At 38.7% G+C, this 19,856-nt stretch overlaps 1 protein-coding gene across 2 annotated transcripts in view; it reads right to left on the bottom strand.

The window, feature by feature from the left end:
• DCAF6 (DDB1 and CUL4 associated factor 6) overlaps nucleotides 1-19,856 on the bottom strand; it is a 129,861-nt gene that overhangs the window by 21,511 nt on the left and 88,494 nt on the right. For both annotated transcript variants that reach the window (XM_075564476.1, XM_075564485.1), the window contains 4 exons: nucleotides 12,734-12,851; nucleotides 8,344-8,459; nucleotides 5,947-6,033; nucleotides 5,382-5,709 (listed from right to left, as the gene is read on the bottom strand). In XM_075564476.1, the coding sequence (XP_075420591.1) occupies nucleotides 5,382-5,709; nucleotides 5,947-6,033; nucleotides 8,344-8,459; nucleotides 12,734-12,851 (649 nt within the window). The remainder of the gene's footprint in view (nucleotides 1-5,381; nucleotides 5,710-5,946; nucleotides 6,034-8,343; nucleotides 8,460-12,733; nucleotides 12,852-19,856) is intronic.

Raw genomic sequence — 19,856 nt, 5'->3', positions numbered from 1 at the left:
CGAGGCTTACTGGATCATAATAATCTCCTTTTCATGGGTTTTGCTTTTCTTAACCTGATTTTATGCAACATAAAAGTGTTGAAAAGCAAGGACACTGCACTTTGAGGACTGCGGTGCACCTGGCCCAAATCATGGTATTCTCCATGGCTTTACATGCATGTGAACATGGGACATTAAATAAGAAAGACTGAAGAAAAATCCATGCCTTCAAACTACAGTGCTGGTGAAGAACATTGCAAGTGCCATGGACTGGCCAAAGAACCAACCGGTCTTTCTTGGAACGAGTAGTCAGCACGCTCTTTATAGGGGAGGTTGGGGAGACTTCATCTCTTGTACTCTGGACACGTTTATCAGGAAAGACCAGTCCCTCAAGGAGCACACCATGCTTCCGAAGGCAGAGGGGCAGCCAAAAAGAACGACAACCCTGGACAAGATGGATTGACACAGTGGCTGCAACAACAGGCTCAATCACTAGGACAGCTGTGAGGAAGGAAGCCCTGGGCAGGGCTTTGCTCTGCTGTGCATCAGGTCCCTGGGAGTTGGAACCAACTCGACAGCAACTAACACAACGCTTTTCAGTCGTCATCTTCAACATAAAAGCAGAAACCAGCTCTGAGCACCTGAGACAAAAAGTATAAATAAAATAAAAAGCTTTAAAATAAATCCTATTCTAATGCCATCCAATGAAAAGTGGAACTAATTTGTTAAAAGTTCTCCCAAATATGCCTTAATGTTAAAACAGCCTTAGAAATACGAGCACACAAACAAGTTTAAGACTATTACAGGGTAAAATTCTTGAGACGAGGCCTTAACTAGGGCGTTCTGCCCATCTGAATGATATCTTGGTTTATTTCATTATTTCCCATCAAGTTCCCATTTCTGAGTATTTTATGTTACACTTAAATTGAGAGTCTAATGGCAATAACCGATATGTGTAATGAGAGTGAAGTATAAAAGCAGATTTCTGTCAGTAAGTCAAGTTTGTGTGATGATTGAAGGACTGAGATTCACTTTACAGTTCTACTCTAAAATAGGCCCAATGCCACGCCTGAAAGCACAGCAGTTTGAGGCTTATCTTGTTGTAGAACAGTCTTGAAAGGTATTCATAAGGAAATGGCTTTCTTTCGGAAAATCAGGATTGTCCGTTTATGCCCAGGATTAGACTCAAGTCCATTTTAGTTACTCATCTGAAGAAACAGGAATATATTTGAATAACAAAAGTTGCAAGTGTTATTCTCTACACCCCTCCCCCGCAAAAAACAACCATCATACGCTGCATTCTTTAACAACATTTTCAAAGCATGTAACCTATGTTGAAAGTACATCACTTCAGGTTATAGTTACTTTGCCGTGTGACACACTTGGAAGTGAACATCAGTTATATTTGCACACAGTAAATTCCTTTTCACGTTTTCCTCATGCAGTGCATGCAGCTAATATCGCTTACAAAAAGCAACCTGCTTTACAGTGCTTAGCACTTATGATTCAGTACGTTCAATGAAATATTAACTGTTAATAGGAAAGGTGGTTAGCTGTGGAAAAGGGCCTGGCATACCCACCATGAAGACGAGATAAAATAGTGAAGGAACATACGGATTACCTCATTATTCTATCGCCTATTGCTGTTCCTCTGAAATGCAATCTAGTGAAGGGAACACAATAACTAAAGTCACTCAAGGCTTCAAAGACCCGTACTTAAAGCAGCAAGGCCATCCATCCCGTGTTATCAGAAAGACTTTTTGCTTCCCTTTGTGATTTAGGACATGAAGTGAGGAATACATTATTCAAATAAACGTTAATCAAGTAAATGTAAAACCAAATAGACCGAAACTTACACTCAGGAGAGAATGGAAGGGAGACGCTGCACTTAATATCTTTTCCTTTTAAAACAGATGAGAAGTTGGCCCTGTTAGTGTGTAGGCAACTGAACAGACTCACTTATTCCAGAACACCCTCCACTGCACACCTACATGACGCTCCCTCCTCAGGGCTGAGCAGCTCTTGGAGAAAGAATTAGCCCCGACCTGACGCACTGTCTCACCCATAAGACACTACAACAAGCAAAAGAGGACTAGCAGTGCTTTTAGCTCCGTAGGGAGCCCATTCTTTCTCCTTGTTACCATTTTTTTCTTCCTCTGCAGAGACTAAGCGGGGATCATTAGAAATGTTGAAAGAGGGATTTACAGGATGACCGAATAGATTCTTGAAAAGCGCAGGACATGTTCCATAGAGCTCAGGGTAGGTAGATGGACAAAATTTCTATGCAACTAAGTCTTCTTGTTTTTGTCTTTTTTAAAAGTATTTATTCAGGCATTATCAGCTCAATGCCCTTAAACTTCAGGGGTGGGGGGGAGAGAATGGAACAAGCAAACACCTTCAGACCACTTTAACTGTAAGCACCATTCACACCTATGTGAAGACTGCTTCAGCAGCTTTTCTCATGGGCTGGTCTTTTTGCAGAGAGCAGTTTCATAGGTCTCCTCTTGAGTTTGGCAGTCCACTAAGGCCACAGTCCAGCGGCCGTACCACTCCCTACACGATGGATCTGGCTCTGCAAAAAACTGACTCAAACACCACCTTCACGGAAAACCTGATCACGGTCCAAAGGCAAGGCTGGAGGAACATTTTACTCAAAAGGCACATCTTTATGTTTCTAAAATTCAGTATTGAAAACTTCGAAGGGATCAAGTGCTAATATCACAATTTGGAGGGCATATTTTTGACTATATCTTTAAATTTTTTCCCCATTGAATGCTCTTACCCAAGACAAAGCAAAAGGGACCCAAATGTGTGGTGGTTCACAGTGTCATTAATTCAAACTTTGTACTTCTGTCAATAGAGGAATTTTACCACGACACTTGATAAGATGGATTTATCAGAAAACAGAGATCCACAAACTGGAGCTCATGGAATAATCTGGCCAGCTGTCAGATTTTCTTTTCTTTAATGGCTTATCATCAAAGAACAGTCCTTTCAACTTTAAATGCTTACATTTTAAAATGGTTGAGCAAGTACCTACATAATACCCTCCAGTTTGCTTCCTGGCTGACAAAGCCTAAAATATTTGCTATCTGATCCTTTAAGAAAAATGTCTCTTGACCTCTGCTGTGGAGAGTCCTAGGTAAATTTATGTTGAGACAACTGTAGTTAATGAGAAGAGCATTCCATTTTAAAGTGTCTATGTTAGTTGTTAAGGCCTTTATTTTCTAAAACATTTCTTTCTCATGCTTGCTTGTTGCACAAAAGTGAAAGCTTCGATCATAATTATTTGACCAAATTATAAGAATGCAAATCTTTTAAAAACAATGTCTTATGCAAGGGATATTTTGCTATCTTTATTAAATGCATGTTAAAAATTACAGCTATTCTCTTTTTAAGTTTTAAGAATTAAATTTGAGGCCAACAATTATGAGACCCATTATATGATTCTTAGGTTAATTATAGTACCAATCTCTAAGTAACGTATATATTTTAGTATCTACTTTGCCATTCTTGATTTTGAGTTCATTTTTCTGCACTAACCAAACTAATCTTGACAGCAAGAAGGGAACTTTAAGACTTGCATCCTTTTATTTTGGCATTTCATTCAATGTTGGGAACATTTTCACGGACTCTAAGACCCACTGGCATTTATGACAGGCATAATTTTTACAGTAGAGCTTCTGCAGCCTTTGCCCCTTTGAAAGCAAAAAACCTTGAAACTCAAATACTTAACTACAAGCTGGTACAGGGTTGTCTTAAATCCTCTCTCACCTAAAAGATCCTGCTAGCCTGGTGCACTGTTGCCTTTCCTAGATCAAAGAGGGTCTTAGGAGTCATTTCTCTGCGAGTAATTCTAGGACACTGGTTCTCAACCTTCCAAATGCTGCGACCCTTTCATACAGTTCCTCATGTTGTGGTGACCCCCCAACCATAAAATTATTTTTGTTGCTTTTCAAACCATAAAATTATTTTTGTTGCCTTTCATAATGGTAGTTTTGTTACTGTTATAAATTGAGTGACCCCTGTGAAAGGGTTGTTTGACCCCCAACGGGGTCGCGACCCCAGGTTGAGAACTACTGCTCTAGGAGTATCTCTAAAGTGTGTTAAGTATTGCGAAAATGAAAAATCAGTCATCAGGATCTCAGTAAATAAGGACAAGGTGGTCATTTTGGAGTTCTCCTAAGGATAATATACTGCAAGAAGTTTGGGATTCCCTAGTGCTTCTCTCCTCCCAAGCTCTCTTCTTTTGTTGATGTTATACTACAAGAAAACAAACCTTCTTACTTAAATAAACAAACCAGGACAGCAATATGCTGCATTCTATTAGAAACTGGGTATGTAAATTATGTTTTCAAGTATGGCCTTGATAGCTTGCTTAGCTACTTAAATACAGGGAAGGGAAAAAAAGGGACATATGTTCATTTATATAAATAGAAGACCGGAAATTAATTATAGAAACTAGCTTCTCACCCTGGGCTGTGGAAACCATAAGTTTGGTTTTCAAATTGTGTGAAGCAATGTCAGGAGAGACAGCAAAGGCAGGAAATGGTGAAAGTCAGGTCATGATGCTTGTGACCACTATACAACATTGCTACTCTTTGGTAAATTCATCTTTTCATTGTATTTTTCAGATGATAGGTATGTCGGAATATTTTCTAAATAGCAATCTATCAAATATAGAAATAAATATATGGCATGGTTCAAAGAGAATTTCTCTCGTTTGAACTAAGATTTTAAGACAAAACTGGAAAAGGGAGACATTTATAATGAAATATGTTGTCTTTAATAAAGAAATGGGTTTCTAGAAATATGGCCATGTGATGTATTTTAAATATATTCTCATGATCACAGCAAATGAAAGATGAAAAAGTTGCTTGAACATAGTTCGTTGTAGATCAAATATGTTAAATGACCTAATTTGTCACTTCCTAAATTGAGTCATTTGAGTTTAGTAGGAATCAGAGACAAATATGTTTCCAAAAGGAGAAAAAAGTTCACATAACTTGAATCCACGGATGGTAGAAAACTACAAAAACTAGACCATCAAAAAAACCATGGATAAAGGTCAAGTTGTCTGTTGGCACTCTGACATCTAGTTATAACCCAGAGTTTACAAATAACCTGTGGTTCGTTTGCTAAATTCCTTACTCTTGATCTGTAACCGGAGGCACAAACCTCAGTGCTAGAGGTAAATGAGCAATGAGGGTTTCTCATTTCCCTCTTACACAGTTTGCTCAAAAAACAGTACGTGCAGTCAATGACAACTTTCGGAATTCTGTACGTTTCTAGGAGTGAGAGGCTCTTAGAGGAAGCAGTCAAATGTCAAACATGAAGAGAATCCCTTACGTGACTCCGTACCATTTTTTTTAATCATTCATGCGAATTAAAATTTTACCCACCTATCACCAGGTCCTGCTCGGTACCTTGCCCCTGGGATCAGGACCGGGTCGTCATCGCTGTCGTCTGTGTCCTGAAGAGCAGAGTCTCTGGCTGACGTTTCCTCGAGGACCAAAGGTCCCATGGCTTGTGTCTGGGGCCGGGGCTCAGGGCTGGTGGTCAGCTGAGGGGCAGCACGCTCAGTGCCGCCGGGATCTGAGGTTTCTGGCTCCTTGTCTTTTTCAGATAGCGCGGATTCTTCTGGAACCCCACAAAGGCGATCAAGATTGGGGTCATTCCTTTCTCCTGAGCTGGAATCTAACGGCGCAGATGTAAACTTGTCAGATTGTGCTGTCAGAAAATAAAGTGGATGTGAGTGGTCATGTGGGGAACATTAATGATTTTACCTAATGCAGACTTTGAAAATTGGTACATTTTCTAATATGAAGTCTAATTCCCTTACAACAGAGAGAAAGAAATTATATAACACATCTAGTTGGAAATGACCTCGAAGCCTGCACCAACTAAATTAGACCAAAGCTTATCTTCCCATATGAAGCAATTACATCAAGAGATAAGACAACTCACCTATATCTACTGGGTTTTCAACACTGTCTTCAGCAGTTGTGCCTTCCTGATATGGCGTCACATCTTCAGATGATGCTTCAGGAGTTTCTGGAAGCAGATTATCATTTTTTTAAAAAAAAAAGAAAAACAAGCACCAACTTTCTATGCCAGCTTTCCTAGTGATAAACGGCTTATTGTGGGAAACTAACATCGAGGGCAATATGACCAGGACTACATTCCCTAACTTATAACAAACAGAGGGAATCATGAAAGCTAGTATTTCACGGTTGGAAAGCCACCACTATTTAGAGATAAAGTCCAAATACATGATCCTGCTTTCCCTATCATTCCCACAGATTCTTCTCTAACAGATATGTCACCTAAAAGTGAGCACATGGCTGATTTTATCTCCCTCCAGAAATAGACATCCTGTTGCTATCTCCTCCCGCCAGGTCACCCAGCCCTCCCAAGACCTTCCCTCAATGCAGGTAGTATTAGGTTTCCTCCCTTGTGAGCTCAGGGACTTTACTGTAGATCCCACCCACCTTATGACATATTGAACTACTGAATATGCATGTCTGATGCGTCGGATGTTAAGAGGCTGGTTGCCTCTGACATTTATAGCGCCCTTTCCGGGTCACTAACGATGATAGACAGATAAGACCCTTACTCTCGATATAATTTAAACCTGTATGAGCATACATAATTATAAAAACACTAGCAGGGAATGAATAGACAATTCTGCCCACCTTCCCTCTCAAAGCCTATGCTTGGACCTTCCTGAGATTGCTGTGAAGAATGTCTACATAGATTATTCCTTAGTTGACATTATTGATCTTGTTTTGTCTTCAAACATGCTCAAAATCTAAGCTGATATGGAAGACCTTCTTCTGATTTAAACTCTCATAGACAGTTTGCCTTGGTCTCTGAAGGTGCTGACTGGAGTCAAGTAAGTGCACAAGCCAGGAGGCAGTAGTCTTTGTTCTGAATTGGTTACCTGCTTCCCAGAGAGCTGTTTTACACATACTTAAATCTTATCAATCTCTTGTTTCCTGAGCTATTTGATAAGAAACAGAATTCTTCTTATTGAATGAGTAAGTAGCTCAGTATAACGAAGTATAACGAGATTGATAGGAATTGCGTGTGTGTAAAACTCTTGGGAGAAAGAAGAGGTACAGAGTTACAGTCCTTTAAACCTGCACGGGCATGTCTGCCCTGTCCTGTGGGGTTGCTACAGTAGGACTGGCATGACAGCTGCTGAGGTTAGATAAGCAAGAGTTCAATGAGGCACGAAATGCGTAATCTGTTCCTTCATTTATTCAGCATTTACTGAACATCTACTGCGTCCCAAGTTCCGTGGTAGGTCCTGCACTGAATGTACTAATGGTTACTTGAAAATATTGTAGCAAGGAGTTCTAAAACATTCCCCAAATGGCATTTCATGTGTGAACTAAGATTCCCACATAAATCTGTTTAGATTTTATTTTCTGACCTGCCCCTAATAAACCACGTGTACCCTTTGAAAGAATCTAGACTAAAACTTTGGATCACACTGCTAAGTATAAAAAGGCCAAGAATTCAAACAAGCATTTTCTTCTTCTTCTTTTTTTTTTTTAACATGTAGAACATTTTGAGAGCTTATTGAGCTCTTTAAAAAAATTATTGGGGCTCATACAACTCTTATCACAATCCATACATCCATCCATTGTGTAAAGCACACTTATACATTCGTTGCCCTCATCATTCTCAAAGTTCGCTTTCTGCTTGGGTTCCTGGAATCAGCTCCTTTTCCTTTTTTCTCTCCCCCTCCCTCATGAACCCTTAAAAATTTATAAATTATTATTTTATCTTATCTTACACTGACTGCCTGGTGTCCCCCTTCACCCACCTTCCTGTTGCCCATCCCCCAGAGGGGAGGTTATATGCAGATCCTTGTGATCAGTTCCCCCTTTCTAGCCCCCCTTCCCTCCTGGTATCGCCACTCTCACTGCTGGTCCTGAGAGGTTCATCTGGCCTGGATTCTCTGTGTTTCCAGTTCCCATCTGTACCGATGTGCATCCTCTGGTCTAACCAGGTTTGCAAGGTAGAATTGGGATCATGATAGTTGGGGGGAGGAAGCGTTTAAGAACTAAAGGAAGGTTGTAAGTCAAATAAGCATTTCTGTGTCATACATTCATGGTCTGAGTACGACCGGGCTTGGTCACTGTATGCCTGGAGGAATACTGGTGCTGCCCCGTAAGTCCCTTTCTTAACTGCTCCCAGTCCTTGCTTTCTGCAACTACTTACCTTCCAATCAACAATGACAGCTGGACGACAGACGCAAAAGTAGTTTATTAGAAACAAGACGCAAAAATTGCAGCGTGAGAACAGAAAAGGAGATTAGGGTTTTGTGATGATAAAAGCCAAGCAGCAGCTTACTTGGTTCAGTGTGTCCTTTTGGTGGCTGCACTGTGCTTTGAGAGAGCAAGGCTTCCTCCTGCCCCTCCGATTCACGATGGCTCCCACTTCCTCTGGAACTCGAGGCTGTGCTACTCCTGCAGCAAAGCGAGTGTTCCCGACACACACTTGGTTAACACGCAGCACCCAGACGATCAGAAAACCTATGGCTTATCAAGTACTTGCATAATAATCACTTAAAAGAACCAAGATGACTGCCCCTAACACACATTTATCTTAACACATTCAAAAAACAAAGAAGGAAAAAGGAAGACTGCCTCCTTACTGTGTGGATGCTTCTGATATCTGTATCTCTCCATGTCTTGCCACTGAATTTTAACTCCCTTACACGATGTTCTCCTTTCCGGTCTTTACTACAGATGGTTCACTAAATCCACATCTTTAATACCTTATAGACCTTGATTGTTTGCCCTAAGACTTTGTTGGTACAGGCTACATTTAGATGACCACAGGAACACTGTTTCTGTCTTCCGTGAGTCCAGTCTGGCTTTGCTTGTTGTTCAACTATGGCAAGTGATTTGATGCCATTCATTTGTATAGAGGACACGGATATACTTTCTGCTTCAGTTTTAATCATACATATTGACGACGATCATAATTCTGTTAGTGTTTCCGGCAGGAAAGAGACTAAGCCAATTTAAATAATTTTCCCTGAGCATTCTCTGAAAAATCATAGCATGTGTTTAAGAAGGTACTTGAGTGGTACAGAAAATGGAAGAAAATATTAAAAACCTGACTGAGAATGAAATAAGATGCATAGAAACAGTATTTTCTTAAATATAGAATAAATGTAAGAAAAAAAAGTCTACAAGAGTTACAGAAACTTAAAACACTTTCATTAAAAACAAGTAACACCGACTTGATGAAAAATGCAAATTTACACAGGTTTTTGTCTAGCCAATAATTTATAAAAGCATTTTTAGATTACTTACAGAAAATGATGTTTTTCTTAAATACATATTGAGATCAATTTTAATAACAATGTATATGGGCATATATGCAGAAAAATGTCCAAAAGGATACATCAGTGTTAAGTATCATCTGAGTTAGATTATTGCAGTTCATTTTTTCTTTTCTCTGTAATCTGGATTCTTTTTTTTGCTTAATATGAAAACTTAATTCTTTTGAGCTAGCAAGAAATATGTAGCTGTTTTCTACATAAAGAAGTCAAATGTTTTAAGTGCTCAATATGCAACGGTTCTGATAATTATGATGTAAGATAGTCCCTCCTGGAAAGCACAGTAGCCATATAAATTTAAGAGCTTAGCATGGCATATGTTAACATGGCTTTTAAATCACAGAGAAACCGATAAGCAGATTATTCAACAAATGGAAAATGAAACAGAGGAAGAACCCTGTGGAAAAGGAAAGCGATAGCTCTCCACCATAGTCCATACAAAATAATTCCTTGATAAGTAAATATGAGGGACGCTCAGAAAGTTTATGGAAAATGTCAGTTATGAAAAAAAAACTATGCCTGGATTTAAAATTTTTGTTTTGTGCCAATACAAACTCATACTAACTTGTTAAAACACATTTAAACAGGATCCGGCTCGAGACACTAAGGAAAAAAGCCTATTTCAGAGTGATATGAATTCTGCTAACATTGCAGCAAGAACAAACATCAAATTTATTGGAAAGTTTGAGTGGGAGAATGGTGAAGTCATTGCTGAGTATATGAAAGTTTGTGGGGACAATGCTCCAAAGAAACCAGTAGTTTACTATTGGGGAACTCCATTTACGAAAGGACCAGGCAATGTGGAAGGTGATGCAAACGGCAACAGATCATCATTTCAATTTGAGAGGAAACAATTACTCTTGTTTGTGCCTTAACAGAAGAGGACCCATAATTAACAAGCAACAGTAGGCAACACCATTCACATTTTAATTGGTTCAGCTTACAAATTTCTGACTGAAAGATTAAAGTTAAGCAAATATTTCTGCTTGATAGGTGCAAAACTTTCTGGACCTGGATCAGCTGTCAAGTAAGAGCAGTGTTTTCAATGGAAATTTTAAACAAGTGGGTCAACATCTTAGAGCATCTGTTTGAAGAACTGTGCCGGATGAACTCAGGCTTTTCCAGTGTGCTACTAAAGACAAAGCACAATCAAAGCAATGGCTGCCAAGAGGTGGGTGGAAGTGGCCCTGTCAAACTAAGAGCAGTCTGCTCAAGAACAAAAGTCATGGCATCCGTTTTGGGGGATGCTCAACACATTGTGCTTGCTTTCCGAGGAGCCAAAGAACATCTGCTTTTTATGAGACTGTTTTGAGAAAGGTAGCCAAAATTTTAGCCAACAAAACCCAAAACCGTCTTTGAAATGCTTCACCTGCTAATTCCTCTTAAAAAGTAAGAGCAGTTTTTTTTTTTCCCTGAGAGTTTTGATAGGAAATCATTAGGCATCCATCTACCTTATAGTTCTGATGTGGCTCCTTCTACCTTCTTTTGTTTTCAATCTTAAAAATTCTTTAAAGGGCACACATTTTTCTACTGTTAGTAATGCAAAAGTACTGCCTTGGCATGGTTACAACCCCTCAGTTCTTTAGGGATAAGCTACATGGCTGATATTTTGAATAAAAGAGTGTCTTTTCTTTGATGGAGCTTGTATTGACAAATGACTGTATTTTTTTCACTTTTATCTTTTAATTCCATTTCCCACAAACTTTTTGATGGCTCTCTGTGTATCATTTTTTATAGAAATATGAGGAAAATAACACTCCCTCTTCCTAACCTTGGGAAAGGTAAAGCTTTTCTGTATGAGACCACAGCAGGAAACATAATGTGAAATTGCCCTAAGTAGACTATAAGACAAAAAACAAAGTGGGAAAACATTTGAGATGAACAGTATTGTTCTCAATTCCATGATACATTAATAGCTCTTAAAATCAGAATGATAAAAATAAAATAAACACCAGGGTAAAAAATTGGGCAAAGGCCTGAGGAGTCAGTTGATAAAGGATGATCACTGTAGAGAACAAGCACTTAGGGCCCCTGATGTGCCAGTAAATGTGCCAGGGGCTATGCACTTTCTCAGCATGATCTCATGAAATCCTTACAACCCAACTTTGAAGCAGGTTCTAAACATGTCCGTTTTACAGGGGAGAGGACAGACTCAGAGCAGTCCCACAGCTTGTCATGTTAGTGAAAACGAGAGCTGTGATTTGAATCTTGGCTTGTCTGATTTACGCTTTTGGTAAGTACGCTCTATTGTCTCATTCATGAATAAAGAAAGTAAAATAAGAAAGGAAGGTGACATACTGGCAGAGATAAGAGGACTGCATTCTCTTTTGAATTTTCGGATTATTTTAAATAATGAATATTGAATACTTTCATAACCAGAACATGATGTTAATTCCTTTTTTGACAGCAAAATGATAAACTGATAAAGGAGAGGACGCAAGGTCAATTTCAGAGAAGGAAGAAACATTCAACCAAAGAGTGAAACTAACATTAAAAAAAAATATTGACATGATTCTTTAGAAGAAATTCATCCCTTGTGTACAGCCACATGGAAACAGAATAGTCACAAAAGAGTAAGTGTGTCGTCAATGAGGTCTCTTTATGACCCTTATCCACAAAGCGCTAGTGGGATGAGCTGAGAGAACACTCATCTGAAAACAATCTGGCAGTGTCTTTTGACACTGCTCATCTCTGGAAATATTGCTCAAAGAATTATAGCTTTTGAAAAAGGTTTATAAACAAAGATACATATTATCATCTTAACAGATAAGAAATAACAACTTCATTTATAAGCAGTATAATTTTAGTGATAAGAAATCAGAAACTATGACACATCTACCTCGTGGAAGGTTATAGTTACATAACAACTGAAGTCACATTGATTAAAAATAATAATGGGGATATGTTATTAGAAAATCCAGTCAAATAAATGTATAGGAAAATAAAGTAAATTGATATGATTAACGTTATACTTTAAAAGAGAAAACAAAAATAGTATATATACCTATATACAGGAACAACACTGGGAAAGCTCCAAAGCGCGAGGCTGGATGTTTCTGTGTTAACCCAGTGCATTACATGTGGTTAATTACCTTGACTGTTCACATTTCCATTAAGAGGAATATATCAGGACCAGCAACATGTGCATCGCCTGTGGGCTTGTTATAAATGCAAACGATCAGACCCCACCCCAAACCACTGAATGAAAAGTTCAGAGTAGAGCTCAGTTGTAGTTTACCGAACTCGCCAAGTGATTGTGAAGCACACTCAAGTTTGCTGCCCGATGCACTCCAGTGAAAAGCGAAACATAAAGACGATAAAGGGCTAAATATGAGCATCCACTACAATCCTACAGAATGGCTAGAGAACATCTTTATAAAAATATTAACTTACCATTCATCTGTAAAGTTCAGTTTTATTGTGCTTGTAGTTGTTCCTTCTGTGCTGTAGTGCAAACTTAAAACTGGTTCACCTGTGCCTGGTTTGGGGCTCTGCTTTTCATTACTGTTATCTGAAAATTGTGTTTAAAACATTTGAAAAAGTCTCTGAAACCAGTAAAAAGAAAAATAACATTTCCTAACATTTATGAAATGTAAATTAAGTTTGTTCTTGTCATTATTCTTTTTCACATCTGCTGTGGTTCTTACGTAAAGCATGAAGACAAGGGTTAGAGAGACACTCTATTTCAATGTGCCTTTGCATCAAATCTGTCTCTGTGTACATGGCTCCCTGTGATTCAATGAGAATCACTCCCATTTGAGAATCAAAGGGTATTAAAATACAATGACATCTGTTATAAACTGGTACCTTACATTCAATGCTTATAATCTTCAGTTGCTATAGCATCAAGAATAACTGACACTCACTTCTTCAAGAAACACAGGTTTTAAAAAGTTGCTCAGCAAAACCTTTCCTGTAATCAAGTGCTAACTTGTGTTCATCTAAATCCCTAGACTTTTATTTTAAGCAGGGAGGGATTGTAAACTACATTCTACAGCGTGGGGGGCTTACTGTGCCTCGGTTTAAAAAAAACTAGTATAAGATAATCTGTGAGTATAGTTCAGCTTTTCTTCCTAAATAATCTGGATGATAATTTGTTTTCATAATTATCAGAAGGGCAATTTTTATAGTGGATGTCCACACGATATTTATGTTACAATAAATAAATCTTTGTTAAGATGGTAAAGAAAATTCTATAAAAATTGATATGGACCACTTGGACATCCATTACCCTCACTTCCACAAAACAGAGTAAGTGGATGTTCAAGACAACATAAAATTTTAAAACATTATCACACATAATAGCTTGAAACATGAAAACACATAAAGAATACAAGTGACTATGTAATCAAGTAAGAAACATTTCTGTGAGGTTGCTTGCAGAATGAAAATTCTTCTTTGATATAATCACTTCCTGGATTCTATTCAAGAATTGATATAAGCATACCTTCTCCCCTGATAACTAACAATGGGGGAGAAAAGAACATATTACTTGGGTTTTATGGTTGTTCCCCTTAGATTGCAACGAAGGACTTAATGTCTTTTCATCTGAAAGCCATTAGGACTCTGATTAACAGATCCTGTAGAAATTTCACTTTAGCTTTTGTCCTGTAAGAGGACAATTAACAAGACTTCAAAGACAAAAAGTCCAGTTGGTGAATTGCTGTATGCTTTGTAGCGTATAGTTGCACTAAAAAGCAAAACAAAACACTGATGATGGGAGCAGCTCAGTGCCTAGAACTACCAAGGAAAACGACTACTCAGACCACGGCTAGCAATACAAACACATTGGAAGCACAGCAAGAACCACAGACATCAAAACACTGGCACATGCTAGAGACTTGATTTTCCTGGATTACAAGCAAATCGTCAACATGAGACTCTGAAATCAAGTTTCAAAGATCCTTTTCAGAAATGGCTGTAGAACCCTATTCGGATATTGGATTGGCTCAGAAAATAAGTTGAGAATGCACTGAAATATAAATTTGAATGCAACTTCTCTGAACTGTTAATCGACTTAAATAATCTCTAAGCCTTTCACATAAAAACCACAAACTTTTTTGTAATGGGGATATTTTCAAACAACTTAATCTGTATGCGTTCATTATGAAATTATAAACCTTTGTGTAAAACAAAACAAAAAACACCACTACCACCCACCACCAACAAAAACATGCTCAAGGCCAAGCCAGAAAAATTAAGTGAGTATCAGTAGTACAAATGTGTTACCCTGGTAACTAGTTTTGTAGAGCAGAACAATACTGATGAGCACTTGAAGTGAAGCTAGACAAGTAGAAGACAGCAGCAGTAATTTGCCTGTTCATAACCACCATATCCAGCATGGACTGCCGGCTCACTGTTACAACTGTGCAATTAGACAGTCATTACTTATAGTAGCTTAGATCACCTAGGGAACATGTGAGGAACAAAGATTCTTTCACATGGGATTTTTGCATTACACTTTGCCAAAAACTTAAAAAAAAAAAAAATCTAACCTAAAAGAAAATATGCTCTAAAAATGTAAACATATCAATTATAAAGACCAATTTTCTCCCCAAATGATGGGTCCCAACTTACTTGGCATGCAGAGACGAAAAGACCAATTTCTCTAGTTCATTGTTTTTCATTCTTATAGGTCTGAACATTTCCGCAGATCCCTAACTGTAAGAGCCCTACTTCTCCTTTGCATATGGAGTCCTCTTCTGATTCAAAGTGGATACACTGTTTTGAGGCACAAACTGAACAGAAAACACCTATCACCGCATAGATGATGGTGAGGTAAATGATTTCATTCTAAAACTAGGGTTCTCAGTACAGATGTGGCTTCAGAAGGATGGTAATTAGCTGTCTTATGAAAACCAAAAGCAAACAAAATATAAATTTTGTGCTGATGGTATTAGAAAATCTCTCCTAGATAATCTTTCAGAAATGAAATAATCTAGTTTCTTAAATTTTCCTCATGACAATAAAAAATTATTTTAATCCAAGAATTTCCTCATGGCATAACATGGAAAAGTATGTGTGCTTTTCCGTGCTTTGGTATATGAAACCCAGGACTATGGACCTACAGGGACAGCAAGGAGAGTAAGAATGCTTTGGGGGTGTATGCACTGTGGTGGGGGGGGTGTAAAAGGGAGACAATGTCGAGGAGTCCAGGAAGAAACAGAATGGTTGGAAATGGATTGTGATAGCAATTGACATGCTTGAACAATGGGATGATATATGTATTAACTCTCAATTAATAATAAAAAAAAGAAATGTGAACAGAATTGGAACATGGGGTTCAGAAGCCTTTGAACTGAGACTACTTCTGGTTCCCCATTCCCACTGATACTTACAGACTCCAGAGGTTGAAATGTAGTGATTTGACCTTTGCAACCTAGCCCCTCCTTTCCCTGAATCCTTCAGAACTTAGTGTCATAGCCCTCTGTCCATTAATTATTCTGCGTCCACTTTCAGGCTTGAGAAAGGCAGCACAGTAAAAGACAGCCAATGCCCATGTGGCATTTAAAGCCTGCCCAGATCCTCCCCTACTTCACTTTCCACCATGGCTTGCTCAGAGACACTCTGTTCCCTCTACTCAAAAGCTGTCACAAATATTAGTAGATAAATGTGTTAAAACGTGACTTCAAAATGAAAACACAAATGAGGTAGACAGTTTAGAAAACGACCGTGCTCTTTGTTGTTTGGAAAATGTTTTCCTTCCTCCCCACCTGTTTCTCCATGTTCCACACCAACCAGTGAATCATCTCCACACTGATTAATTTAGTGAAGATTTTTTTCACTCATCTTACTTCTCAGGAGTGCTCAAATAGGCAACACAAGTACACACCTCCTCCCAGAACTTCCTTCCTTTCCCCAGTGTTATCTATCTATTTCAGGAAGTGCTCACTCAGTTGTACTCCTACTAAACCTTGGGGATAAACCCGTGGTTAACTTTTCAGTAGCCTGAAATGTCACTGCTCCTATCAGTCCCTCTCTCGGTATCACCACAAGAAGCCTATCATATAGTTAAAAATGTATATTTACGGCATGAAAACAGAGTAAAGTTGGAGGGGCTTTGCTCCCTCCAACTGGTAAAGTCACCATCAAACCATCTCCAGACAGAAAATCTAAGCTTGTTATAAAACTTTCTACGCTGGTCAATTGGCCATCAAGTCCGGTTTTAATTACTTCGTGATTTCTTCACATTTCGCCTACTTCATTTCCATCATCAGGTCAAAAGCTGTGACTAGGAGAATCGCCAAGTGCCAGTCTCTAAACAATTTTCTATACTCATTCGCCACTCATGGTCCTTAAAGGGCTGAGAGTTCTTCCTCAGTGCCGACTGCCCACCTTCTTGTAGCCAGAGTATTCGCCAGCCACGCAGGGTTCTTCTCCCCGGTCTACTATGACATCTCAGGGCCTCCGCAATTATTCATGTTTCCCTTTATTCGTTTGTTCTTTTTCATCTAACTTATCCACACTCATCTTTCAGATCTCTTTGGCTCTAGTTTAAAGGGAAACTCACTTTACTAAGTTCTCCACTGCACTTTGTCATTTAGTTTGCCTTTCATAATACTTGTCACATTTATGTTTATTTTACCATCATGTCTTTATTGTAGATAACGCAAAGCATAGTGGTTTTGACCATAGACCCTGCAGGTAGACTTCCTGGGTTTGAACTGACTGCAGTTCTAAAACTTACTAGCAATGTGTGAGCTGAGGTCAGCTTCTTAATTTCTTTGACTCAGTTTCTTCATTTAGAATATAGGGATAATAATAGCACCTACTTGATAAAGTTATAGCAAAATTTAAGTAAATTAACATATAAAAATTACTGAACATTTTGATCAAGGATTCTAAAGGGGAATCTTCATCAAATGGCGGTGTATGGGGCGGGGGTGGGGTGTGTGCATGCAGGATACAGAACTTTAAATCATGGACATTTGTTGGAACCAGGAAGGCTGCCAAGGTCTTTGCATGTATTTAAAACTAGGTAGCATTGTATTCTTACATCCACTAAAATATTACCTTTCAATAACAGATTTCTATTTAGTTGTTGCTTATTGTTACTTAATATAAAGGGGAAACTGTTGTCCGTAATTTCTTTCAGAGGAAATCTGCTACATTTCAATAATATATGAGGGGTACCCTAAAAAACCCCCACAATTTCCACCCAAAAGCTATTTAAAATTTTTTTACAAAAAAAGCTTATCACCTTCAAAGTATTCTCCCTTACATTAAATATATTTGTCAAATCTGTATTTGATATTTCCATTCTTGAAAACATCTTTCAAACTCGTTTGGATGGCTGACTGTTAGCACCTCCCTCATTTTTGTCTTCAACTCTTCCACATCATCAAATTGCTGTCCTTGCATGTCCCTCGTCATTCGTGGAAACAGAAAATAGTCACATGGAGCAAGATCAGGTGAGTCAGGTGTACAGAGAAAGAGAGGCATGATGTTTCTTGCCAAAAATTGGCACACTGCAATGGCTGCATGCGTAGGTACACCGTCATGGTGGCAAAACCAATCTCACGTCTGCCACAAACCAGGCCTTTTTTGTCTCACACTGTTGTGTACTCTTTTCAACAATTCTAGATAGAAAGCTTGATTAACAGCCTGACCTGGTGGAACACACTCCAAATGCACTCGAGTTGACATTTTTGTCTGTTTGGTAAGTTGATGGACTTCCAGGAGGTTTGTCATCAATTGACATTTCATCTCTTTTGAAATGAGAAAACCACCCATACACTTGAGTTTTTCCCATAGCACTGTCCTTGTAAGCTGTGTTCAACATTACAACTGTTATTGTGGCATTTTTCCTGAGCAGGAAAAAAAATATCACAGCTTAATGCTGTTCTCTGAAATCGGCCAATACAAAAAGTTAAACTACTTTTGCAAAAAAATTCACTGTGACCAGAGAGAACCTTCCGAGGCGACACCACTGGGTCGCCTACTCAGAGAGTAGGCACTAACTCAGAGAGTTGCTCGGTGCTCGCCTAACAAGAAAAATGTGTAACTGGAAAGGCTCCTCTCTGCCCGGCAAAATTCTTTTTTGGGGATACCCCCATCCTATATAGGCAAGGCAAACATGTACCCACAGATTCTTCCTTTATAATACAATAGCCATAGCTATTGGAGATATAAAAAAATCAAAACTGAGAATTAAAATGCATTATTCAAACCAAACAAAATGCATGAGAGATATCAGTATGTGTATCCAATTACTACTTCAAGTTGTCTATCATTAACAGAGAAGGATCCTCAATGTTTTCCCATACAATTTTAAATAAGCTTAATACTGCAGTATCCTAAATGGGATGTAAAGCAAGTATTGAGAGATACATTCAGAACGAAAACTTATTTACTATATGTATCACTGCTTTCTCCATTCTTCAAGGTAAAATTGAGAACAGGAGTTGTGATAAAGGTGAAAAACTTAAAATAGCAGCAGATCTAGGGATCTCACCAGATCTCGTTTCTCTTTAACCTCTTCTACAAAGATTCTATCTGTGAATTCTAGACACATCTAGTTTTCTGCCATTCTTTTAAGACCTTCCCTTGAAACATCAATTTCCCCTAATAAACACTACCTCAAAGGGTCATCTATATGCCAACATCTTCATTAAAAAAAACCCAACTTTGTCCTCACAGTATTATTATGTGGATCTGTCTCCACTATATCATCCAAAACAAAATGTCAAAGGCAACAGGCAATCCACTAAAAAATTATCCCTGCCATCAATTGACTCATATTGGTACTACAGGACAAAGCAGATTTGTCCTTGTGGGTTTCTGAGGCAGCAAATTTTAATAGGAGCAAACAGCATCTTCTTTCCCCAGCATAGTGGCCAGTGGTTTTGAACTGCTGACCTTGTGGTAAGCAGCCCAACACGAAACCTATTATGCTTTCAGGGCTCCAAGAAAATCCACATACTCCTGAATTCCACGGGCCTTTTCAATTCCTTGTGTGTACTTGGAATATCTTTACTCCACTTGGTATTGCTGACCAGCAGCCCTCCTACCAGTTTTCCCTCTCCTTTGGACTGGACATGCTGCTCCACCTACTTCCTTGAATCATTCTCTCTCCGTCCCCATAACTGGTTCCTTTGTTCAGTCTGTTCCTTGCAGTGTTTGCTGGCTCTTTTCACTTTATCCTTTCACTCTGTAGATAATTCCATCCAATCCCAAGATGAAAACTATAATATCTTATAAGGAACCCGTACAGGATGAAACCCTCAGAAAAGGACCACAAGCATTGACCAATAACAGTGATAGGAACGTGATGACTGGATCCTCTCAAATACAGAAGAGTTGAGAGACCCAGAAAAATGAAGCACCCCCGAGTTCTGACTCTCACAGGCCTCCTATGCATAGGTAAGGGGATGGCTTCTGACCTGTATTTCCAACTCAGACCTCTGTGGAGGCTTACAGAATCATATATACATTTAGATCTCGAGTTCTCCATCTGAATATCCAAAAGCACTTCATAACTCAGCATTTCTAAAAATATCATACACCTTCTGTCCCC

Source organism: Tenrec ecaudatus, chromosome 1 (genome assembly GCF_050624435.1).
Source record: "Tenrec ecaudatus isolate mTenEca1 chromosome 1, mTenEca1.hap1, whole genome shotgun sequence".
NCBI classification, from domain to species: Eukaryota; Metazoa; Chordata; class Mammalia; order Afrosoricida; family Tenrecidae; genus Tenrec; species Tenrec ecaudatus.
This window is presented reverse-complemented; position numbering and strand designations above follow the sequence as displayed.